Source organism: Physella acuta, unplaced genomic scaffold, assembly GCF_028476545.2.
Source record: "Physella acuta isolate Inbredline_101_S28 unplaced genomic scaffold, ASM2847654v3 ptg000476l, whole genome shotgun sequence".
Taxonomy (NCBI): Eukaryota; Metazoa; Mollusca; class Gastropoda; family Physidae; genus Physella; species Physella acuta.
This window is the reverse complement of record NW_026731995.1, coordinates 407,501-433,757: the sequence shown is the minus strand read 5'-3', so window position 1 is coordinate 433,757 and position 26,257 is coordinate 407,501. Positions and strand designations below refer to the sequence as shown.

The 26,257-nt window shown below is 40.4% G+C and overlaps 1 protein-coding gene across 5 annotated transcripts in view; it reads right to left on the bottom strand.

Annotated features, from left to right (window-relative positions):
* The window catches only part of LOC131944009 (serine-rich adhesin for platelets), an 83,969-nt gene that overhangs the window by 26,048 nt on the left and 31,664 nt on the right, over window positions 1-26,257 (bottom strand). For 4 of the 5 annotated variants that reach the window (XM_059304448.1, XM_059304447.1, XM_059304451.1 and 1 more), the window contains 5 exons: window positions 20,974-21,046; window positions 17,787-18,012; window positions 17,326-17,704; window positions 16,830-16,882; window positions 15,133-15,190 (listed from right to left, as the gene is read on the bottom strand). In XM_059304448.1, the coding sequence (XP_059160431.1) occupies window positions 15,133-15,190; window positions 16,830-16,882; window positions 17,326-17,704; window positions 17,787-18,012; window positions 20,974-21,046 (789 nt within the window). The remainder of the gene's footprint in view (window positions 1-15,132; window positions 15,191-16,829; window positions 16,883-17,325; window positions 17,705-17,786; window positions 18,013-20,973; window positions 21,047-26,257) is intronic. The other variant, XM_059304450.1, reaches the window with a different exon arrangement.

The window sequence follows — 26,257 nt, the reverse complement described above, 5'->3', positions numbered from 1 at the left end:
TAACTTAAAGTGTGGGTTGCTCTAATATGTATTGAATAAGTTAAAGTGTGGGTTGCTCTAATATGTATTGAATAAGTTAAAGTGTGGGTTGCTCTAATATGTATTGAATAAGTTAAAGTGTGGGTTGCTCTAATATGTATTGAATAAGTTAAAGTGTGGGTTGCTCTAATATGTATTGAATAACTTAAAGTGTGGGTTGCTCTAATATGTATTGAATAAGTTAAAGTGTGGGTTGCTCTAATATGTATTGAATAAGTTAAAGTGTGGGTTGCTCTAATATGTATTGAATAAGTTAAAGTGTGGGTTGCTCTAATATGTATTGAATAACTTAAAGTGTGGGTTGCTCTAATATGTATTGAATAAGTTAAAGTGTGGGTTGCTCTAATATGTATTGAATAACTTAAAGTGTGGGTTGCTCTAATATGTATTGAATAAGTTAAAGTGTGGGTTGCTCTAATATGTATTGAATAACTTAAAGTGTGGGTTGCTCTAATATGTATTGAATAACTTAAAGTGTGGGTTGCTCTAATATGTATTGAATAAGTTAAAGTGTGGGTTGCTCTAATATGTATTGAATAAGTTAAAGTGTGGGTTGCTCTAATATGTATTGAATAACTTAAAGTGTGGGTTGCTCTAATATGTATTGAATAACTTAAAGTGTGGGTTGCTCTAATATGTATTGAATAACTTTGCTTGAATTCAAGAAGTGCCCACACTTTTAGTTTTTTCAACAGTAGTTCATTATCATATACTTAAAGAAAATCCTTTATTTTCTCCTTTTTAGTGCATTATTACAATCCAATTAGTTTCTAGTACAACTCCCGATTACAATAATTATCAAACTCATCTGAATGTTTTATAGAGACCTATGTTTGTAAGAAATACACAATTTTTGTCTCAAATATAATGCATCCTCACTGTCACACCCAACACAAAAATTACTTATGCTCTTCTAAGCCTTATGTCACCATACTGATAGCTTCATCAAGTTTCACGTGAAAGTTGCTGTTTTTCTAACATTAGACAAAAATGCCTTCATGATGAAAAGTGAACAATACATAAAGCTGACAAGAGAGTCAGAGTAGAAAATATCATTGATTTAATTAGGGGTCAGAGTAGAAAATATCATTGATTTAATTAGGGGTCAGAGTAGAAAATATCATTGATTTAATTAGGGGTCAGAGTAGAAAATCTCATTGATTTAATTAGGGGTCAGAGTAGAAAATCTCATTGATTTAATTAGGGGTCAGAGTAGAAAATCTCATTGATTTAATTAGGGGTCAGAGTAGAAAATATCATTGATCTAATTAGAGGTCACAGAAGAAAATCTCATTGATTTAATTAGGGGCCAGAGTAGAAAATCTCATTGATCTAATTAGAGGTCACAGTATAAAATCTCATTGATTTAATAAAGGGTCACTTATGAAAATCTTATTGATGTAATTAGGGGTGACAGTAGGAAATCTGATAAATTAAATTAGGTTGGTAACTTGGGATGTCCAAATGAATGACAAGATACACAGGAGAGACAACTATGGCAAGTTCCAACCAAACATGCACCACTTAATGTTGACCTTACCCAAAGATTGACTTCTTTTTTCTAATTGTTGAACTGAGAAATGGAGAGTTAGACAGTTGTTTGCTTTCCCACCTTTTTATTTTTTCTCCTTTCCCACCTTTTTATTTTTTCTCCTTTCGCACCTTTTTATTTTTTCTCCTTTCCCACCTTTTTATTTTTTCTCCTTTCCCACCTTTCTATTTTTTCATCTTTCCCACCTTTCTATTTTTTCTTCTTTCCCACCTTTCTATTTTTTCTCCTTTCCCACCTTTCTATTTTTTCATCTTTCCCACCTTTCTATTTTTTCTTCTTTCCCACCTTTCTATTTTTTCTCCTTTCCCACCTTTCTATTTTTTCTTCTTTCCCACCTTTCTATTTTTTCTTCTTTCCCACCTTTCTATTTTTTCTCCTTTCCCACCTTTCTATTTGTTCTCCTTTCCCACCTTTCTATTTTTTCATCTTTCCCACCTTTCTATTTTTTCTCCTTTCCCACCTTTCTATTTGTTTAAGTTGAAACAGATTTGAACCCAGTCACACCGAGAGTCTGGTAGTGGCAACTCCCCAAGGTGGTGCATGCCAAAATAGGTGCATATCTACATTGTTTCATTCTAAAATGTACACCTCTCATTACTTATGCTTTGGATAATTAATTAGGAATGATTATTGCAATGTAGTCATCTAGAATTGTTAACATTTCTATTCCGCACAGGTGTGTGGTGTGTTGCCAGTCAAATGTCAACATCAGGTTTGGTGTGTTGCCAGTTAGATGTCAACATCAGGTCAGTCAAATGTCAACATCAGGTTTGGTGTGTTGCCAGTCAAATGTCAACATCAGGTTTGGTGTGTTGCCTGTCAAATGTCAACATCAGGTTTGGTGTGTTGCCAGTCAAATGTCAACATCAGGTTTGGTGTGTTGCCAGTTAGATGTCAACATCAGGTCAGTCAAATGTCAACATCAGGTTTGGTGTGTAGCCAGTCAAATGTCAACATCAGGTTTGGTGTGTTGCCAGTCAAATGTCAACATCAGGTTTGGTGTGTTGCCAGTTAGATGTCAACATCAGGTCAGTCAAATGTCAACATCAGGTTTGGTGTGTTGCCAGTCAAATGTCAACATCAGGTTTGGTGTGTTGCCAGTTAGATGTCAACATCAGGTTTGGTGTGTTGCCAGTCAAATGTCAACATCAGGTTTGGTGTGTTGCCAGTTAGATGTCAACATCAGGTCAGTCAAATGTCAACATCAGGTTTGGTGTGTTGCCAGTCAAATGTCAACATCAGGTTTGGTGTGTTGCCAGTCAAATGTCAACATCAGGTTTGGTGTGTTGCCAGTCAAATGTCAACATCAGGTTTGGTGTGTTGCCTGTCAAATGTCAACATCAGGTTTGGTGTGTTGCCAGTTAGATGTCAACATCAGGTTTGGTGTGTTGCCAGTCAAATGTCAACATCAGGTCAGGTGTGTAGCCAGTCAAATGTCAACATCAGGTTTGGTGTGTTGCCAGTTAGATGTCAACATCAGGTCAGTCAAATGTCAACATCAGGTTTGGTGTGTTGCTAGTCAGATGTCAACATCAGGTTTGGTGTGTTGCCAGTCAGATGTCAACATCAGGTTTGGTGTGTTGCCAGTTAGATGTCAACATCAGGTCAGTCAAATGTCAACATCAGGTTTGGTGTGTTGCCAGTCAAATGTCAACATCAGGTTTGGTGTGTTGCCAGTCAAATGTCAACATCAGGTTTGGTGTGTTGCCAGTCAAATGTCAACATCAGGTTTGGTGTGTTGCCAGTTAGATGTCAACATCAGGTCAGTCAAATGTCAACGTCAGGTTTGGTGTGTTGCCAGTCAAATGTCAACATCAGGTTTGGTGTGTTGCCAGTCAAATGTCAACATCAGGTTTGGTGTGTTACCAGTCAAATGTCAACATCAGGTTTGGTGTGTTGCCTGTCAGATGTCAACATCAGGTTTGGTGTGTTGCCAGTTAGATGTCAACATCAGGTCAGTCAAATGTCAACATCAGGTTTGGTGTGTTGCCAGTCAAATGTCAACATCAGGTTTGGTGTGTTGCCTGTCAAATGTCAACATCAGGTTTGGTGTGTTGCCAGTCAAATGTCAACATCAGGTTTGGTGTGTTGCCAGTTAGATGTCAACATCAGGTCAGTCAAATGTCAACATCAGGTTTGGTGTGTAGCCAGTCAAATGTCAACATCAGGTTTGGTGTGTTGCCAGTCAAATGTCAACATCAGGTTTGGTGTGTTGCCAGTTAGATGTCAACATCAGGTCAGTCAAATGTCAACATCAGGTTTGGTGTGTTGCCAGTCAAATGTCAACATCAGGTTTGGTGTGTTGCCAGTTAGATGTCAACATCAGGTTTGGTGTGTTGCCAGTCAAATGTCAACATCAGGTTTGGTGTGTTGCCAGTTAGATGTCAACATCAGGTCAGTCAAATGTCAACATCAGGTTTGGTGTGTTGCCAGTCAAATGTCAACATCAGGTTTGGTGTGTTGCCAGTCAAATGTCAACATCAGGTTTGGTGTGTTGCCAGTCAAATGTCAACATCAGGTTTGGTGTGTTGCCTGTCAAATGTCAACATCAGGTTTGGTGTGTTGCCAGTTAGATGTCAACATCAGGTTTGGTGTGTTGCCAGTCAAATGTCAACATCAGGTCAGGTGTGTAGCCAGTCAAATGTCAACATCAGGTTTGGTGTGTTGCCAGTTAGATGTCAACATCAGGTCAGTCAAATGTCAACATCAGGTTTGGTGTGTTGCTAGTCAGATGTCAACATCAGGTTTGGTGTGTTGCCAGTCAGATGTCAACATCAGGTTTGGTGTGTTGCCAGTTAGATGTCAACATCAGGTCAGTCAAATGTCAACATCAGGTTTGGTGTGTTGCCAGTCAAATGTCAACATCAGGTTTGGTGTGTTGCCAGTTAGATGTCAACATCAGGTTTGGTGTGTTGCCAGTCAAATGTCAACATCAGGTTTGGTGTGTTGCCAGTTAGATGTCAACATCAGGTCAGTCAAATGTCAACGTCAGGTTTGGTGTGTTGCCAGTCAAATGTCAACATCAGGTTTGGTGTGTTGCCAGTCAAATGTCAACATCAGGTTTGGTGTGTTACCAGTCAAATGTCAACATCAGGTTTGGTGTGTTGCCTGTCAGATGTCAACATCAGGTTTGGTGTGTTGCCAGTTAGATGTCAACATCAGGTCAGTCAAATGTCAACATCAGGTTTGGTGTGTTGCCAGTCAAATGTCAACATCAGGTTTGGTGTGTTGCCTGTCAAATGTCAACATCAGGTTTGGTGTGTTGCCAGTCAAATGTCAACATCAGGTTTGGTGTGTTGCCAGTTAGATGTCAACATCAGGTCAGTCAAATGTCAACATCAGGTTTGGTGTGTAGCCAGTCAAATGTCAACATCAGGTTTGGTGTGTTGCCAGTCAAATGTCAACATCAGGTTTGGTGTGTTGCCAGTTAGATGTCAACATCAGGTCAGTCAAATGTCAACATCAGGTTTGGTGTGTTGCCAGTCAAATGTCAACATCAGGTTTGGTGTGTTGCCAGTTAGATGTCAACATCAGGTTTGGTGTGTTGCCAGTCAAATGTCAACATCAGGTTTGGTGTGTTGCCAGTTAGATGTCAACATCAGGTCAGTCAAATGTCAACATCAGGTTTGGTGTGTTGCCAGTCAAATGTCAACATCAGGTTTGGTGTGTTGCCAGTCAAATGTCAACATCAGGTTTGGTGTGTTGCCAGTCAAATGTCAACATCAGGTTTGGTGTGTTGCCTGTCAAATGTCAACATCAGGTTTGGTGTGTTGCCAGTTAGATGTCAACATCAGGTTTGGTGTGTTGCCAGTCAAATGTCAACATCAGGTCAGGTGTGTAGCCAGTCAAATGTCAACATCAGGTTTGGTGTGTTGCCAGTTAGATGTCAACATCAGGTCAGTCAAATGTCAACATCAGGTTTGGTGTGTTGCTAGTCAGATGTCAACATCAGGTTTGGTGTGTTGCCAGTCAGATGTCAACATCAGGTTTGGTGTGTTGCCAGTTAGATGTCAACATCAGGTCAGTCAAATGTCAACATCAGGTTTGGTGTGTTGCCAGTCAAATGTCAACATCAGGTTTGGTGTGTTGCCAGTTAGATGTCAACATCAGGTTTGGTGTGTTGCCAGTCAAATGTCAACATCAGGTTTGGTGTGTTGCCAGTTAGATGTCAACATCAGGTCAGTCAAATGTCAACGTCAGGTTTGGTGTGTTGCCAGTCAAATGTCAACATCAGGTTTGGTGTGTTGCCAGTCAAATGTCAACATCAGGTTTGGTGTGTTACCAGTCAAATGTCAACATCAGGTTTGGTGTGTTGCCTGTCAAATGTCAACATCAGGTTTGGTGTGTTGCCAGTTAGATGTCAACATCAGGTCAGTCAAATGTCAACATCAGGTTTAGTGTGTTGCCAGTCAAATGTCAACATCAGGTTTGGTGTGTTGCCTGTCAAATGTCAACATCAGGTTTGGTGTGTTGCCAGTCAAATGTCAACATCAGGTTTGGTGTGTTGCCAGTTAGATGTCAACATCAGGTCAGTCAAATGTCAACATCAGGTTTGGTGTGTAGCCAGTCAAATGTCAACATCAGGTTTGGTGTGTTGCCAGTCAAATGTCAACATCAGGTTTGGTGTGTTGCCAGTTAGATGTCAACATCAGGTCAGTCAAATGTCAACATCAGGTTTGGTGTGTTGCCAGTCAAATGTCAACATCAGGTTTGGTGTGTTGCCAGTTAGATGTCAACATCAGGTTTGGTGTGTTGCCAGTCAAATGTCAACATCAGGTTTGGTGTGTTGCCAGTTAGATGTCAACATCAGGTCAGTCAAATGTCAACATCAGGTTTGGTGTGTTGCCAGTCAAATGTCAACATCAGGTTTGGTGTGTTGCCAGTCAAATGTCAACATCAGGTTTGGTGTGTTGCCAGTCAAATGTCAACATCAGGTTTGGTGTGTTGCCTGTCAAATGTCAACATCAGGTTTGGTGTGTTGCCAGTTAGATGTCAACATCAGGTTTGGTGTGTTGCCAGTCAAATGTCAACATCAGGTCAGGTGTGTAGCCAGTCAAATGTCAACATCAGGTTTGGTGTGTTGCCAGTTAGATGTCAACATCAGGTCAGTCAAATGTCAACATCAGGTTTGGTGTGTTGCTAGTCAGATGTCAACATCAGGTTTGGTGTGTTGCCAGTCAGATGTCAACATCAGGTTTGGTGTGTTGCCAGTTAGATGTCAACATCAGGTCAGTCAAATGTCAACATCAGGTTTGGTGTGTTGCCAGTCAAATGTCAACATCAGGTTTGGTGTGTTGCCAGTCAAATGTCAACATCAGGTTTGGTGTGTTGCCAGTCAAATGTCAACATCAGGTTTGGTGTGTTGCCAGTTAGATGTCAACATCAGGTCAGTCAAATGTCAACGTCAGGTTTGGTGTGTTGCCAGTCAAATGTCAACATCAGGTTTGGTGTGTTGCCAGTCAAATGTCAACATCAGGTTTGGTGTGTTACCAGTCAAATGTCAACATCAGGTTTGGTGTGTTGCCTGTCAGATGTCAACATCAGGTTTGGTGTGTTGCCAGTTAGATGTCAACATCAGGTCAGTCAAATGTCAACATCAGGTTTGGTGTGTTGCCAGTCAAATGTCAACATCAGGTTTGGTGTGTTGCCTGTCAAATGTCAACATCAGGTTTGGTGTGTTGCCAGTCAAATGTCAACATCAGGTTTGGTGTGTTGCCAGTTAGATGTCAACATCAGGTCAGTCAAATGTCAACATCAGGTTTGGTGTGTAGCCAGTCAAATGTCAACATCAGGTTTGGTGTGTTGCCAGTCAAATGTCAACATCAGGTTTGGTGTGTTGCCAGTTAGATGTCAACATCAGGTCAGTCAAATGTCAACATCAGGTTTGGTGTGTTGCCAGTCAAATGTCAACATCAGGTTTGGTGTGTTGCCAGTTAGATGTCAACATCAGGTTTGGTGTGTTGCCAGTCAAATGTCAACATCAGGTTTGGTGTGTTGCCAGTTAGATGTCAACATCAGGTCAGTCAAATGTCAACATCAGGTTTGGTGTGTTGCCAGTCAAATGTCAACATCAGGTTTGGTGTGTTGCCAGTCAAATGTCAACATCAGGTTTGGTGTGTTGCCAGTCAAATGTCAACATCAGGTTTGGTGTGTTGCCTGTCAAATGTCAACATCAGGTTTGGTGTGTTGCCAGTTAGATGTCAACATCAGGTTTGGTGTGTTGCCAGTCAAATGTCAACATCAGGTCAGGTGTTATGCCAGTCAAATGTCAACATTAGGTTTGGTGTGTTGCCAGTTAGATGTCAACATCATGTCAGTCAAATGTCAACATCAGGTTTGGTGTGTTGCTAGTCAGATGTCAACATCAGGTTTGGTGTGTTGCCAGTCAGATGTCAACATCAGGTTTGGTGTGTTGCCAGTTAGATGTCAACATCAGGTCAGTCAAATGTCAACATCAGGTTTGGTGTGTTGCCAGTCAAATGTCAACATCAGGTTTGGTGTGTTGCCAGTTAGATGTCAACATCAGGTTTGGTGTGTTGCCAGTCAAATGTCAACATCAGGTTTGGTGTGTTGCCAGTTAGATGTCAACATCAGGTCAGTCAAATGTCAACGTCAGGTTTGGTGTGTTGCCAGTCAAATGTCAACATCAGGTTTGGTGTGTTGCCAGTCAAATGTCAACATCAGGTTTGGTGTGTTACCAGTCAAATGTCAACATCAGGTTTGGTGTGTTGCCTGTCAGATGTCAACATCAGGTTTGGTGTGTTGCCAGTTAGATGTCAACATCAGGTCAGTCAAATGTCAACATCAGGTTTGGTGTGTTGCCAGTCAAATGTCAACATCAGGTTTGGTGTGTTGCCTGTCAAATGTCAACATCAGGTTTGGTGTGTTGCCAGTCAAATGTCAACATCAGGTTTGGTGTGTTGCCAGTTAGATGTCAACATCAGGTCAGTCAAATGTCAACATCAGGTTTGGTGTGTAGCCAGTCAAATGTCAACATCAGGTTTGGTGTGTAGCCAGTCAAATGTCAACATCAGGTTTGGTGTGTTGCCAGTTAGATGTCAACATCAGGTCAGTCAAATGTCAACATCAGGTTTGGTGTGTTGCTAGTCAGATGTCAACATCAGGTTTGGTGTGTTGCCAGTCAGATGTCAACATCAGGTTTGGTGTGTTGCCAGTTAGATGTCAACATCAGGTCAGTCAAATGTCAACATCAGGTTTGGTGTGTTGCCAGTCAAATGTCAACATCAGGTTTGGTGTGTTGCCAGTCAAATGTCAACATCAGGTTTGGTGTGTTGCCAGTCAAATGTCAACATCAGGTTTGGTGTGTTGCCAGTTAGATGTCAACATCAGGTCAGTCAAATGTCAACGTCAGGTTTGGTGTGTTGCCAGTCAAATGTCAACATCAGGTTTGGTGTGTTGCCAGTCAAATGTCAACATCAGGTTTGGTGTGTTACCAGTCAAATGTCAACATCAGGTTTGGTGTGTTGCCTGTCAGATGTCAACATCAGGTTTGGTGTGTTGCCAGTTAGATGTCAACATCAGGTCAGTCAAATGTCAACATCAGGTTTGGTGTGTTGCCAGTCAAATGTCAACATCAGGTTTGGTGTGTTGCCTGTCAAATGTCAACATCAGGTTTGGTGTGTTGCCAGTCAAATGTCAACATCAGGTTTGGTGTGTTGCCAGTTAGATGTCAACATCAGGTCAGTCAAATGTCAACATCAGGTTTGGTGTGTTGCCAGTCAAATGTCAACATCAGGTTTGGTGTGTTGCCAGTCAAATGTCAACATCAGGTTTGGTGTGTTGCCAGTCAAATGTCAACATCAGGTTTGGTGTGTTGCCAGTTAGATGTCAACATCAGGTCAGTCAAATGTCAACGTCAGGTTTGGTGTGTTGCCAGTCAAATGTCAACATCAGGTTTGGTGTGTTGCCAGTCAAATGTCAACATCAGGTTTGGTGTGTTACCAGTCAAATGTCAACATCAGGTTTGGTGTGTTGCCTGTCAGATGTCAACATCAGGTTTGGTGTGTTGCCAGTTAGATGTCAACATCAGGTCAGTCAAATGTCAACATCAGGTTTGGTGTGTTGCCAGTCAAATGTCAACATCAGGTTTGGTGTGTTGCCTGTCAAATGTCAACATCAGGTTTGGTGTGTTGCCAGTCAAATGTCAACATCAGGTTTGGTGTGTTGCCAGTTAGATGTCAACATCAGGTCAGTCAAATGTCAACATCAGGTTTGGTGTGTAGCCAGTCAAATGTCAACATCAGGTTTGGTGTGTTGCCAGTCAAATGTCAACATCAGGTTTGGTGTGTTGCCAGTTAGATGTCAACATCAGGTCAGTCAAATGTCAACATCAGGTTTGGTGTGTTGCCAGTCAAATGTCAACATCAGGTTTGGTGTGTTGCCAGTTAGATGTCAACATCAGGTTTGGTGTGTTGCCAGTCAAATGTCAACATCAGGTTTGGTGTGTTGCCAGTTAGATGTCAACATCAGGTCAGTCAAATGTCAACATCAGGTTTGGTGTGTTGCCAGTCAAATGTCAACATCAGGTTTGGTGTGTTGCCAGTCAAATGTCAACATCAGGTTTGGTGTGTTGCCTGTCAAATGTCAACATCAGGTTTGGTGTGTTGCCAGTTAGATGTCAACATCAGGTTTGGTGTGTTGCCAGTCAAATGTCAACATCAGGTCAGGTGTTATGCCAGTCAAATGTCAACATTAGGTTTGGTGTGTTGCCAGTTAGATGTCAACATCAGGTCAGTCAAATGTCAACATCAGGTTTGGTGTGTTGCTAGTCAGATGTCAACATCAGGTTTGGTGTGTTGCCAGTCAGATGTCAACATCAGGTTTGGTGTGTTGCCAGTTAGATGTCAACATCAGGTCAGTCAAATGTCAACATCAGGTTTGGTGTGTTGCCAGTCAAATGTCAACATCAGGTTTGGTGTGTTGCCAGTTAGATGTCAACATCAGGTTTGGTGTGTTGCCAGTCAAATGTCAACATCAGGTTTGGTGTGTTGCCAGTTAGATGTCAACATCAGGTCAGTCAAATGTCAACGTCAGGTTTGGTGTGTTGCCAGTCAAATGTCAACATCAGGTTTGGTGTGTTGCCAGTCAAATGTCAACATCAGGTTTGGTGTGTTACCAGTCAAATGTCAACATCAGGTTTGGTGTGTTGCCTGTCAGATGTCAACATCAGGTTTGGTGTGTTGCCAGTTAGATGTCAACATCAGGTCAGTCAAATGTCAACATCAGGTTTGGTGTGTTGCCAGTCAAATGTCAACATCAGGTTTGGTGTGTTGCCTGTCAAATGTCAACATCAGGTTTGGTGTGTTGCCAGTCAAATGTCAACATCAGGTTTGGTGTGTTGCCAGTTAGATGTCAACATCAGGTCAGTCAAATGTCAACATCAGGTTTGGTGTGTAGCCAGTCAAATGTCAACATCAGGTTTGGTGTGTTGCCAGTCAAATGTCAACATCAGGTTTGGTGTGTTGCCAGTTAGATGTCAACATCAGGTCAGTCAAATGTCAACATCAGGTTTGGTGTGTTGCCAGTCAAATGTCAACATCAGGTTTGGTGTGTTGCCAGTTAGATGTCAACATCAGGTTTGGTGTGTTGCCAGTCAAATGTCAACATCAGGTTTGGTGTGTTGCCAGTTAGATGTCAACATCAGGTCAGTCAAATGTCAACATCAGGTTTGGTGTGTTGCCAGTCAAATGTCAACATCAGGTTTGGTGTGTTGCCAGTCAAATGTCAACATCAGGTTTGGTGTGTTGCCAGTCAAATGTCAACATCAGGTTTGGTGTGTTGCCTGTCAAATGTCAACATCAGGTTTGGTGTGTTGCCAGTTAGATGTCAACATCAGGTTTGGTGTGTTGCCAGTCAAATGTCAACATCAGGTCAGGTGTGTAGCCAGTCAAATGTCAACATCAGGTTTGGTGTGTTGCCAGTTAGATGTCAACATCAGGTCAGTCAAATGTCAACATCAGGTTTGGTGTGTTGCTAGTCAGATGTCAACATCAGGTTTGGTGTGTTGCCAGTCAGATGTCAACATCAGGTTTGGTGTGTTGCCAGTTAGATGTCAACATCAGGTCAGTCAAATGTCAACATCAGGTTTGGTGTGTTGCCAGTCAAATGTCAACATCAGGTTTGGTGTGTTGCCAGTTAGATGTCAACATCAGGTTTGGTGTGTTGCCAGTCAAATGTCAACATCAGGTTTGGTGTGTTGCCAGTTAGATGTCAACATCAGGTCAGTCAAATGTCAACGTCAGGTTTGGTGTGTTGCCAGTCAAATGTCAACATCAGGTTTGGTGTGTTGCCAGTCAAATGTCAACATCAGGTTTGGTGTGTTACCAGTCAAATGTCAACATCAGGTTTGGTGTGTTGCCTGTCAAATGTCAACATCAGGTTTGGTGTGTTGCCAGTTAGATGTCAACATCAGGTCAGTCAAATGTCAACATCAGGTTTGGTGTGTAGCCAGTCAAATGTCAACATCAGGTTTGGTGTTGCCAGTCAAATGTCAACATCAGGTTTGGTGTGTTGCCAGTCAAATGTCAACATCAGGTTTGGTGTGTTGCCAGTCAAATGTCAACATCAGGTTTGGTGTGTTACCAGTCAAATGTCAACATCAGGTTTGGTGTGTTGCCTGTCAAATGTCAACATCAGGTTTGGTGTGTTGCCAGTTAGATGTCAACATCAGGTCAGTCAAATGTCAACATCAGGTTTGGTGTGTAGCCAGTCAAATGTCAACATCAGGTTTGGTGTTGCCAGTCAAATGTCAACATCAGGTTTGGTGTGTTGCCAGTCAAATGTCAACATCAGGTTTGGTGTGTTGCTAGTCAAATGTCAACATCAGGTTTGGTGTGTTGCCAGTCAAATGTCAACATCAGGTTTGGTGTGTTGCCAGTCAAATGTCAACATCAGGTCAGGTGTGTAGCCAGTCAAATGTCAACATCAGGTTTGGTGTTGCCAGTCAGATGTCAACATCAGGTTTGGTGTGTTGCCAGTCAAATGTCAACATCAGGTTTGGTGTGTTGCCAGTCAAATGTCAACATCAGGTTTGGTGTGTTGCCAGTCAGATGTCAACATCAGGTTTGGTGTGTTGCCAGTTAGATGTCAACATCAGGTTTGGTGTGTTGCCAGTCAAATGTCAACATCAGGTTTGGTGTGTTGCCAGTTAGATGTCAACATCAGGTCAGTCGAATGTCAACATCAGGTCAGGTGCGTAGCCAGTTAGATGTCAACATCAGGTTTGGTGTGTTGCCAGTCAAATGTCAACATCAGGTCAGGTGTGTAGCCAGTCAAATGTCAACATCAGGTTTGGTGTGTTGCCAGTTAGATGTCAACATCAGGTCAGTCAAATGTCAACATCAGGTTTGGTGTGTTGCTAGTCAGATGTCAACATCAGGTTTGGTGTGTTGCCAGTCAGATGTCAACATCAGGTTTGGTGTGTTGCCAGTTAGATGTCAACATCAGGTCAGTCAAATGTCAACATCAGGTTTGGTGTGTTGCCAGTCAAATGTCAACATCAGGTTTGGTGTGTTGCCAGTTAGATGTCAACATCAGGTTTGGTGTGTTGCCAGTCAAATGTCAACATCAGGTTTGGTGTGTTGCCAGTTAGATGTCAACATCAGGTCAGTCAAATGTCAATGTCAGGTTTGGTGTGTTGCCAGTCAAATGTCAACATCAGGTTTGGTGTGTTGCCAGTCAAATGTCAACATCAGGTTTGGTGTGTTACCAGTCAAATGTCAACATCAGGTTTGGTGTGTTGCCTGTCAAATGTCAACATCAGGTTTGGTGTGTTGCCAGTTAGATGTCAACATCAGGTCAGTCAAATGTCAACATCAGGTTTGGTGTGTTGCCAGTCAAATGTCAACATCAGGTTTGGTGTGTTGCCTGTCAAATGTCAACATCAGGTTTGGTGTGTTGCCAGTCAAATGTCAACATCAGGTTTGGTGTGTTGCCAGTTAGATGTCAACATCAGGTCAGTCAAATGTCAACATCAGGTTTGGTGTGTAGCCAGTCAAATGTCAACATCAGGTTTGGTGTGTTGCCAGTCAAATGTCAACATCAGGTTTGGTGTGTTGCCAGTTAGATGTCAACATCAGGTCAGTCAAATGTCAACATCAGGTTTGGTGTGTTGCCAGTCAAATGTCAACATCAGGTTTGGTGTGTTGCCAGTTAGATGTCAACATCAGGTTTGGTGTGTTGCCAGTCAAATGTCAACATCAGGTTTGGTGTGTTGCCAGTTAGATGTCAACATCAGGTCAGTCAAATGTCAACATCAGGTTTGGTGTGTTGCCAGTCAAATGTCAACATCAGGTTTGGTGTGTTGCCAGTCAAATGTCAACATCAGGTTTGGTGTGTTGCCAGTCAAATGTCAACATCAGGTTTGGTGTGTTGCCTGTCAAATGTCAACATCAGGTTTGGTGTGTTGCCAGTTAGATGTCAACATCAGGTTTGGTGTGTTGCCAGTCAAATGTCAACATCAGGTCAGGTGTGTAGCCAGTCAAATGTCAACATCAGGTTTGGTGTGTTGCCAGTTAGATGTCAACATCAGGTCAGTCAAATGTCAACATCAGGTTTGGTGTGTTGCTAGTCAGATGTCAACATCAGGTTTGGTGTGTTGCCAGTCAGATGTCAACATCAGGTTTGGTGTGTTGCCAGTTAGATGTCAACATCAGGTCAGTCAAATGTCAACATCAGGTTTGGTGTGTTGCCAGTCAAATGTCAACATCAGGTTTGGTGTGTTGCCAGTTAGATGTCAACATCAGGTTTGGTGTGTTGCCAGTCAAATAATGTCAACATCAGGTTTGGTGTGTTGCCAGTTAGATGTCAACATCAGGTCAGTCAAATGTCAACGTCAGGTTTGGTGTGTTGCCAGTCAAATGTCAACATCAGGTTTGGTGTGTTGCCAGTCAAATGTCAACATCAGGTTTGGTGTGTTACCAGTCAAATGTCAACATCAGGTTTGGTGTGTTGCCTGTCAAATGTCAACATCAGGTTTGGTGTGTTGCCAGTTAGATGTCAACATCAGGTCAGTCAAATGTCAACATCAGGTTTGGTGTGTAGCCAGTCAAATGTCAACATCAGGTTTGGTGTTGCCAGTCAAATGTCAACATCAGGTTTGGTGTGTTGCCAGTCAAATGTCAACATCAGGTTTGGTGTGTTGCTAGTCAAATGTCAACATCAGGTTTGGTGTGTTGCCAGTCAAATGTCAACATCAGGTTTGGTGTGTTGCCAGTCAAATGTCAACATCAGGTCAGGTGTGTAGCCAGTCAGATGTCAACATCAGGTTTGGTGTGTTGCCAGTTAGATGTCAACATCAGGTTTGGTGTGTTGCCAGTCAAATGTCAACATCAGGTTTGGTGTGTTGCCAGTTAGATGTCAACATCAGGTCAGTCGAATGTCAACATCAGGTCAGGTGTGTAGCCAGTTAGATGTCAACATCAGGTTTGGTGTGTTGCCAGTTAGATGACTTAACAGATGATTATAAAAAAAAAATCTAAATATCAACAGACATCAATCTCTTTTAATTATTATAAACTTACTCAGATCTTTCAAGTTTCTCTAATGTATTTGGAGATGCAGGATCTTGGTCAATGTAATCTGTTTAAATAAAAAATTTCAGAACTTTCTCAACATTCATTAGTTGTGACATAATTTACTTTGAACAGCGCCTGTAACACTGACCCTAACCCAGTGCCTGTAACACTGACCCTAACCCAGTGCCTGTAACACTGACCCTAACCCAGTGCCTGTAACACTGACCCTAACCCAGCGCCTGTAACACTGACCCTAACCCAGCGCCTGTAACACTGACCCTAACCCAGTGCCTGTAACACTGACCATGGCCCAGTGCCTGTAACACTGACCATGGCCCAGCGCCTGTAACACTGACCATGGCCCAGCGCCTGTAACACTGACCCTAACCCAGCGCCTGTAACACTGACCATGGCCCAGCGCCTGTAACACTGACCATGGCCCAGTGCCTGTAACACTGACCCTAACCCAGTGCCTGTAACACTGACCCTAACCCAGAGCCTGTAACACTGACCATGGCCCAGTGCCTGTAACACTGACCATGGCCCAGTGCCTGTAACACTGACCCTAACCCAGCGCCTGTAACACTGACCCTAACCCAGCGCCTGTAACACTGACCATGGCCCAGTGCCTGTAACACTGACCCTAACCCAGCGCCTGTAACACTGACAATAACCCAGTGCCTGTAACACTGACCCTAACCCAGTGCCTGTAACACTGACCATGGCCCAGTGCCTGTAACACTGACCCTAACCCAGCGCCTGTAACACTGACCCTAACCCAGTGCCTGTAACACTGACCATGGCCCAGCGCCTGTAACACTGACCCTAACCCAGCGCCTGTAACACTGACCCTAACCCAGTGCCTGTAACACTGACCCTAACCCAGCGCCTGTAACACTGCCCCTAACCCAGAGCCTGTAACACTGACCCTAACCCAGTGCCTGTAACACTGACCCTAACCCAGCGTCTGTAACACTGACCATGGCCCAGTGCCTGTAACACTGACCCTAACCCAGTGCCTGTAACACTGACCCTAACCCAGCGCCTGTAACACTGACCCTAACCCAGCGCCTGTAACACTGACCCTAACCCAGCGCCTGTAACACTGACCCTAACCCAGTGAATGTAACACTGACCCTAACCCAGTGCCTGTAACACTGACCCTAACCCAGCGCCTGTAACACTGACCATGGCCCAGTGCCTGTAACACTGACCCTAACCCAGCGCCTGTAACACTGACCCTAACCCAGCGCCTGTAACACTGACCCTAACCCAGTGCCTGTAACACTGACCCTAACCCAGCGCCTGTAACACTGACCATGGCCCAGCGCCTGTAACACTGACCCTAACCCAGCGCCTGTAACACTGACCCTAACCCAGTGCCTGTAACACTGACCATGGCCCAGCGCCTGTAACACTGACCCTAACCCAGTGCCTGTAACACTGACCATGGCCCAGCGCCTGTAACACTGCCCCTAACCCAGAGCCTGTAACACTGACCCTAACCCAGTGCCTGTAACACTGACCCTAACCCAGTGCCTGTAACACTGACCCTAACCCAGTGCCTGTAACACTGACCCTAACTCAGCACCTGTAACACTGACCCTAACTCAGCACCTGTAACACTGACCCTAACCCAGCGCCTGTAACACTGACCCTAACCCAGCGCCTGTAACACTGACATGCTCATAACAAACACATACCAAGTTTTCCTGTTGATGATTCTAATCCATCTGAGCCATAAGAAAATCTTTTCCTGTGAAATAACCAAGATAAAAATACTGGAGTGATTGCTACTATGGCTCAAGTGTACAGATGAAACAATGTGAGATGAGTGAATGAGTATCAAGTGTACAGATGAAACAATGTGAGATGAGTGAATGAGTATCAAGTGTACAGATGAAACAATGTGAGATGAGTGAATGAGTATCAAGTGTACAGATGAAACAATGTGAGATGAGTGAATGAGTATCAAGTGTACAGATGAAACAATGTGAGATGAGTGAATGAGTATCAAGTGTACAGATGAAACAATGTGAGATGAGTGAATGAGTATCAAGTGTACAGATGAAACAATGTGAGATGAGTGAATGAGTATCACATATCTTTTCACACTGGCAGCTGGCTTCCTTATGAAAGCCAGCTCAATGTGAGTCTCTGAGTGTGTGTATGTGTGCTAATATTGAGAGAAGGATTTACTTGTTGCCATATGAATTGGAGTTTCTTCCAGGGGGAGAAACTGGCACCACTGTGTCAAGTGGGATGCCTAGGGTAGCCTTGTTGGATAAAGCTGGGTTCCTGGGTGGGAGAGGGGGGGAGTTCTCTGCTGGTTGGCTCAGAACCTTGGATGTTCGAGGAGGGAGTGGAGGGGGTGGAGGCATGGATGTCGTCTGAGTTGATGAGCTCTCGTCAATGTTCACTCCAGAATTGTTTGTTGAAATACTGCTAAGTGTAGTGTCTTCTCTGGTTAAGCGCCCACTGCTGCGTTCACTGCTAGTTCGGGAGAGAGTGTCCACTTGGTCATTATCAGTTTCATCCATCTCATCAATCAAATCTCCCTCTGAGTCTGTAGCTGCTGCTGAGACAAAGAAACATTGACTTGATCAGAGCTTGAAAAAACATGCCAAACTCATGTCCAAGACAGTTTTAAAAAGACCTACCTGTATCAGCTGACACTTTTTTAGCCTTGGATTTTGAATTAGAAAATATGTTCTTCAGTTTACTCAATGGTTTATTTTTGACATCAGCATTTGAAGGCTTTTTAAAAGTCTCTAAATCTTCGTAAAAACACTCCTCGTCTGGGCCGTCCTGCTCCACATCCTCATACTCTGTTCCTGTGCTGCTTCTGTCACTGTGTATCCAACTCCCTTCACCATCAGAGTAAACCTAAACAAATTCAATCAAGCACATTGTTCTATATTCTCTCTCAAAGCATTGGTTCCAGAACCATGTAGAATCTATTTTTAGACTGCAGCGGTATTACAGAGGTCAAGTGTAAAATGATGGTGGTGTTGGGTCATAACCACCCCGCCCCCGTCAAAAATATAAACAACAAAATCTAAATGTACAAACATATGAATAAAATTATAACTGAACAATATAAAGTAAATATTATTGAATTTTTATTTTCTGAAATAGAAAACGAAGGAGCATTTACATAAATTTAAATTTTAATATTGTAAGCTATCCCTCATGAACATGTCTGTTTGCATAGTCATTAATAATGTTGAAAATTGATGTCCTGCTGACCACTTTCTTAAAACCATGTTCTCGTTTCAGAATATTGATGAAGAGCCAGATATTAGGATAGTCAGCAGCAACTGCAGCTTGCATTTTACGAGGCTAACCTTCATTGCTGTTGGTGCGAGGTAACTCATTTTTGAGCTGGTGCTGTGAGGGAACAGCTTGGCTTGAACATCTAACTCTTCCAATACAATTATCCTCAACATAATCCAACTGCTGTTGCATTTCATTGATGTTTTCCGTATGTTCTCGAAGTTCTTTGAACACATCTCCAACGTCTGCTATAGGCACAAAAGCCAAAGAACCTAACTACTTTGACTGAAATCCAAGAGCCTGTACTTTTCTGTTAAATGATGAACAGCCTTGGATGAAACCTATCGCCATCTATTTATGAGAGTAAAAGAACTAATGCCGGTCACTCTATTTCAGCTATGCTGACTTATGAAAAATCCGCCATGAATGTTGTTTCTGAATGGGTTGATTGTTTCAATAAAGTGGAGGATTGATCAGTGCCAAATATTAAAATTCTGTTTGTCACTAGAAAGTGGTTGATCGCTTGGTTGGGTAAGGAACATGATTAGCTTGTAGCTCTCTTGACATATGATGAAGCAGATGTGTCCCTCAAGTTTTGTACCTCTTGACCAAGAATCTCTTGGGGTGTTCCCCCATTTCCAGTGCCCTTTTTATATGTTGTGTAGAATTTGAAGAACTTCACATTGTGTTGCAACTGATGCATGTGTGTGTTCATTCTTAAATTAAATATTTGCTTTACATTCAGAGATCCTAGTTTAATTTCCTCAATGCTTTTCACATTCATAACCGATCACACCTCCTGTTATAACTTGCTGTTTAACATAAACATCTATGTTAAAATGATCACACCTCCTGTTATAACTTGCTGTTTAACATAAACATCTATGTTAAAATAAGAGCACCCGGCAAAAGAGCGCCGACAAAAGTGCGCAGTCAATTAAAAAAACACATGTACGCAAAACGAATATGACATGATTAACACTTGTTTTAATTAAATAATCCGCGGTACGATAAAACTACATGTGTTGATTTATATATTATGGTTAATAAGTTATGAATGCAGTTTGAAAATATTTCTAACCCAAGTAACACGGAGAAGATCAAATCACAGAAAGGTTATTATATTGGTCGAAGGCTACAGATGTGGAAAGGACAGAGCAAATGCTGATGGAAGTACGACATGGAGATGCTGCAAGAAAGATGGCTGCCGAGGACGGATGAAATGCTGAACGATGTTTTTCTGTCATCATCGGAACACAATCACGCTCCTGATCCGGCTAAAACCAAAAGCAAAGTAATGGGCAGTGGAAGGGGTGGAAAAAACAAGGCAGATTATACAAGCCAGAGCAGGAATTTCAATGGAAGTAGCACCTCGTTTGCCGGCATACGTCGCTTCACAATGTGCAATAGAAAGACAGAGAAAACGCAAGCAGCTGCCATAACCAAATCCGCAGAACGTTGCAGAGATAACAATTCCTGAACCTCTTCAAACGACAACAAGAGGGCAAAATTTTGTCTTGAGGGATTCCGGACCGACTGACGTTTACAGAATGATGATGTTCGGAACAATGGATAATATTAACTGTCTACAGCACCTGGAACTGGAACGTCATCTAGCTGGAGTTAATCAAACAGAAGCTTCAAAGAACAAATATGTTCAGCTCAACTGAAGATTGCAGACGATTGCTTCAACCTTTATTTTACAAAGGAAACATCGCTTACCTTTTTTGAGAAATTGGAAATAGCGTACCACTTCCAGTTATCGGAGGTCACTCAAAAATTTAAAGTGATCCAATAATAAAATCTTATATATGAAAATTTGTCTTTTTAATTGAAATAGTACTCAAATTAGTGCTATCCCACAAAAATACAGTAAAATACCAGTTCCAATTATCAGAAATCATTCAAAATTTCAAAGAAATATGCGCAATCAATGTAATACTTGTATGTGAAATTTTGTACAATTATTTTAAACCGTACTTAAGTTATTGGCTTTTCAGAAAGCGGAAGCAGAGTATGTACCACTTCCGGTTACCAAAAATCATTCAAAAGGTGATATAGAACTACAAATTTAATAAAATACTTGTATATTAAATTTCGTCAACATAACTGAAACACTACTCAAGTTATTGTGTCTATAGAAGCACAGACAAAAATTGCAAAACGAAGTTTTTCTACTCAAGGAGGAGTAAAATGTCAAGATTTGTGAAAATCTCAACTTCAATTTTGTGCTCGATTACAATACAACTAGTATAGTATTAGTACCTTAATACTTTGTATTAAAATAAAAACACTACACATGAGCAACATTTGAGGTAAATATACGTATATCGGTAAACATCAAAATTCTTATCCATCTCAATCTCCTTAACATATCAATCTGAAGTTGACGGGGGGGGGGTGGTGGTGAAATGTCCTATACTCTGTGGTATTACACAACTCAAGTGTAAAATGGTGGTTTAACAGAGGTAAGTGTAAAATATATACAGAATGTACTGTGATTCAGTAAGAAAACAAGATGAATGTAAATTAAAAGCTGGTACAAAACAAGGTAGGATTTTATGAACCTACCACTTTCTCTTCACTGTCACTCTGTGGATCTGCTTTAGAAGTTTCAACTTTTTTTTTGCTTCCTCGTTGCTTTCTGTAAGATCAAAACATAATTTTAAAATTTTAATCAGCTAAAAATGTGACTTATGAATGCCCAAAAAAATAATCACAAATTATTTTAACACTAGACTTTAATTTTTTACCAAATCTATAGAAAAAAGTTTTGGATACTAAACTTTTCATCATTTTTAAACTTCATCCACAGTAGAATAACTAACTGTTCTTTATATGGTTGAATGAACTCATTTTTAATGCAAGTACTTTGTTTCTTTTTAATTATTCAATGTTTATGTACTTTTTAAATTTTTAAAATTTTCATAAAGTGCAATTAAACTTAAATTACAATGTGATAACTTTTATGTTAAAATAGTAATATGTAATTATCCTGTATTAAGTATAATTCTAAAACTCTTTTTAAAGTGCTAATTGAACAGACAGAACCTGTATTATGTAGCATGGCCATCAAGCTTATACAATGTGGCTGTGATAGGCTATAAAAACTCATTCATTTCCTGACATTCAGTATTTCAATATATGATTTGTGCACTCTAACCATGCTCAGTTTTAGACAAAGTAATGTACATTGTGATGAGGAGGTACATTGTCTCAAAGAGAAAAATTGAGCTTGCAATTTACACAGATTTCAAATTAAAATAAAAAGTGAAAAATTGATAAAATTGTTGTAGTTTCAGGGGCACTGAAAAGTATTGGGAAACTATTCTGAATTATTGACAATTTAAAAAAAATTATAATCTAGTATTTTACTAAAATCAAGCACATGTTTACAAGTTTGTAGATTTATATTTATTTATATGTTACTGTTGGAGATCAGAAAATCTGCAATGTGTGTGGAATTTTAAATTACATACATATAAAAAAAATCGATGCTTGGCCGATAAATTGCTGTATAGTTTATGGTGCCTCGCTGGCAATAAATGATGTAATACCCGCTAGAAGATAGCCGCTGTCCGCGTAGTAGTGTGAAAATTTGCCTGGGGGAGGGGGCGTGTGTGTGTGTGTGTACCATCTTTCATATCGCAATAAAAGGTTAACCGTAAGCTATAGAAATCAGAAATGTTCAGGTTAGATAGCTATGGGTGTTAGTACCAAATTAAGAAATAAAAATTTTTATGAGCAAAAAGTCACTTATATAGCAAACATGTAACTTGTATCTTTAATGCACAGACCGTTATAATAATAATAATTTGTCGGTATTAAAAAAACACAGCAAAAAAAAAAACCTATAAATACAGGATTTTATTTGGGTATTAAATAAATAATATGGTGTTTTGTTACTTTGGTTGTTATTTAAGTGAATGTTATATTTTAAATATGAAAGTTACAGCTAAGCCAACCTACCCCCCCCCCCCCCCCCCCCCCCCCCCCACCAAAGCATCCACAAAACTTTATGTTCCTATGACCCTATTCCCCCCTGGGTTGGACATAGTGTGATATATGCTTGTGTTGTGCACTACAGCCTAAAGCCCGCTTAGCAATGGGAAACTGGGGTCGTCTAGTAGTCGTATAATTTAATTAGCATCCATAAATCAAAATAGATTGATGCATTCATTTTAAAAGGAAAAATTTTCCTGCTTCTACATATATAGCATATTTTCTGATTGAGGACTTGGACAAATTAATTATCAGGGTTCCCACAATTTTTTGACAAGATAATTCCCTGCTATTTTTCATATCATTTTCAGCATGCATAACCATTGAACAAACTTGCCAAATTAAATTAAACTAGAAAAAAGCAGACATTTTATAGGGGTAACAATTATCTTTCAAAGTGAATCATATCCTAAAATTCAATACTAGAACTGAAATATTTAAACCCTGAAACTTAATGTCACATCAGAACTTTTTAATAATAAAGTTGAGAATACTTACTTTTCAAGACATTTGATTCCTATTATGTTATTTATACATTTATTTAGTGATTTTAACTTCATAACAATCTTTAAACAAAAATTAATATTTAATGGATTGTGCACATAACAAAATATAGTTTAAAATAGAAGTCTAATCTTGATTTCATAATGTTATGTTATATTTCTAGAACCTCCTCCAATACAAGCAACTGTTTATTAATTATTATTAATATACTGAGTTAAGCTGATCAGACACACTTTAAAGTTCAAGAAAGCCCTATTTACAACAGTTTTTTAAAACTGTTAGCTCTCACTCTATGGGATACTTGTAGTTGGCTCATAATGCATTAGCCTTTTTATTTTTGTCATGAACGCCATAAACTTTTGCAAATTTTGTGTTTTTATTAATAATCTATGTTTCTCCAGAATTCCAGAATATGACTGGCTAACCGTGAAACAGTCTGCTAAAATGGTTATCCTCAAAATGGGCGAGAGATAATATTAAACAAGACTGTATTCACGTGCGATACTAGTAATTTAACAACGTTACAGTGTCTTTAAAAACAAGTAACAAGTAAAAGAATCATGTCAAGACAATGTTGAGTAACCCTAAGTCCTAAGCTAGTATAGTAGCAGATGTTGTACCAGGTCAATTTGCATGATGGGCAGAAAACAGATCAATATTAAAAAGGCTCTTAATAAAATTATTTTTGAAAGTCAAAACAGTCTTGTTTTTTAACTTCAAATCCAGACATTTTTTAAGTCAAATTTTGCTAACTCGGAAAGGGATAATTCAGAAAAGTGGCATCCCTGAAAAAATATATAGGAAATTGTAGCAACGATAGCAAATTGAGTGTAACTGATATTTTTTTTTTGGTTTATTCCAATACAGCAAGATTAGTTTTGTGCAGCTCAACTTTAAACCATGAAAACTGGCCAGACTTCACTAGGCTAGGCTAATGCAGACTTCACTAGGCTAGGCTAATGCAGACTTCACTAGGCTAGACTAATGCAGACTTCACTAGGCTAGGCTAATGTAGACTTCATTAGGCTAGGCTAATGCAGACTTCACTAGGCTAGGCTAATGCATACTTCACTAGGCTAGGCTAATGCATACTTCACTAGGCTAGGCTAATGCCTGGTCCAAATCCCACTATATTTGGGGGTTAAAAAAATCCTGACTATTATGAAAATTCCCTGACTATTATGAAAATTCCCTGACTATTATGAAAATTACCTGACTATTATGAAAATTCCCTGACTATTATGAAAATTCCCTATTATGAAAATTCCCTGACTATTATGAAAATTCCCTGACTATTCATCAGATTTCCTGGCTGGGAAATTGTATCTTAAAATTCCAGGTTTTCTCCCCGTGAGTTTAAGAAGAATAAGATGATTATCCCATCATTTAGACAAGAATAACTAAGATGATTATCCCATCATTTAGAAAAACTGCAATGAGTTGACTTTTTTAAACTGTGAAGATGTAATGAGACGAAATAACAGGAGTTGCTTGTTTGTTTTCAAAGGCAGAGTTTCAACAACCCCACCTCATTTAACAACATAAAAATTATACCCTCTTTAAGTAATATGATCCAGGCACATTCTCAAGCATGCATTGAATTGCTCTAGGTTGTAGATAGCTATTGGTGTAGGTTGTAGATGACTATTGCTCTAGGATGTAGATAGCTATTGGTGTAGGTTGTAGATGACTATTGCTCTAGGATGTAGATAGCTATTGGTGTAGGTTGTAGATGACTATTGCTCTAGGTTGTAGATAGCTATTGGTGTAGGTTGTAGATGACTATTGCTCTAGGATGTAGATAGCTATTGGTGTAGGTTGTAGATGACTATTGCTCTAGGATGTAGATAGCTATTGGTGTAGGTTGTAGATGACTATTGCTCTAGGTTGTAGATAGCTATTGGTGTAGGTTGTAGATGACTATTGCTCTAGGTTGTAGATAGCTATTGGTGTAGGTTGTAGATGACTATTGCTCTAGGTTGTAGATAGCTATTGGTGTAGGTTGTAGATGACTATTGCTCTAGGATGTAGATAGCTATTGGTGTAGGTTGTAGATGACTATTGCTCTAGGTTGTAGATAGCTATTGGTGTAGGTTGTAGATGACTATTGCTCTAGGTTGTAGATAGCTATTGGTGTAGGTTGTAGATGACTATTGCTCTAGGATGTAGATAGCTATTGGTGTAGGTTGTAGATGACTATTGCTCTAGGTTGTAGATAGCTATTGGTGTAGGTTGTAGATGACTATTGCTCTAGGATGTAGATAGCTATTGGTGTAGGTTGTAGATGACTATTGCTCTAGGTTGTAGATAGCTATTGGTGTAGGTTGTAGATGACTATTGCTCTAGGATGTAGATAACTATTTATGTAGGTTGTAGATAACTATTGCTGTAGGTTGTAGATAGCTATTGGTGTAGGTTGTAGATGACTATTGCTCTAGGATGTAGATAACTATTTATGTAGGTTGTAGATAACTATTGCTGTAGGTTGTAGATAACTATTGCTGTAGGTTGTAGATAACTATTGCTGTAGGTTGTAGATAACTATTGCTGTAGGTTGTAGATAACTATTGCTGTAGGTTGTAGATAACTATTGCTGCAGGTTGTAGATAACTATTGCTGTAGGTTGTAGATAACTATTGCTGCAGGTTGTAGATAACTATTGCTGTAGGTTGTAGATAACTATTGCTGCAGGTTGTAGATAACTATTGCTGTAGGTTGTAGATAACTATTGCTGCAGGTTGTAGATAACTATAGCTGTAGGTTGTAGATGACTATAGCTGTAGGTTGTAGATGACTGTATTTCTGTAGGTTGTAGATAACTATTGCTGTAGGTTGTAGATAACTATTGCTGTAGGTTGTAGATAACTATTGCTGTAGGTTGTAGATAACTATTGCTGCAGGTTGTAGATAACTATTGCTCTAGGTTGTAGATGATTATAGCTGTAGGTTGTAGATGATTATAGCTGTAGGTTGTAGATGATTATAGCTGTAGGTTGTAGATGATTATAGCTGTAGGTTGTAGATGATTATAGCTGTAGGTTGTAGATGACTATAGCTGTAGGTTGTAGATGATTATAGCTGTAGGTTGTAGATGATTATAGCTGTAGGTTGTAGATGATTATAGCTGTAGGTTGTAGATGATTATAGCTGTAGGTTGTAGATGATTATAGCTGTAGGTTGTAGATGATTATAGCTGTAGGTTGTAGATGATTATAGCTGTAGGTTGTAGATGATTATAGCTGTAGGTTGTAGATGACTATAGCTGTAGGTTGTAGATGACTGTATTTCTGTAGGTTGTAAATATTGCTGTAAGTTGTCAATGGTAGCATTGCTGCTGGTGTTTTTTTAT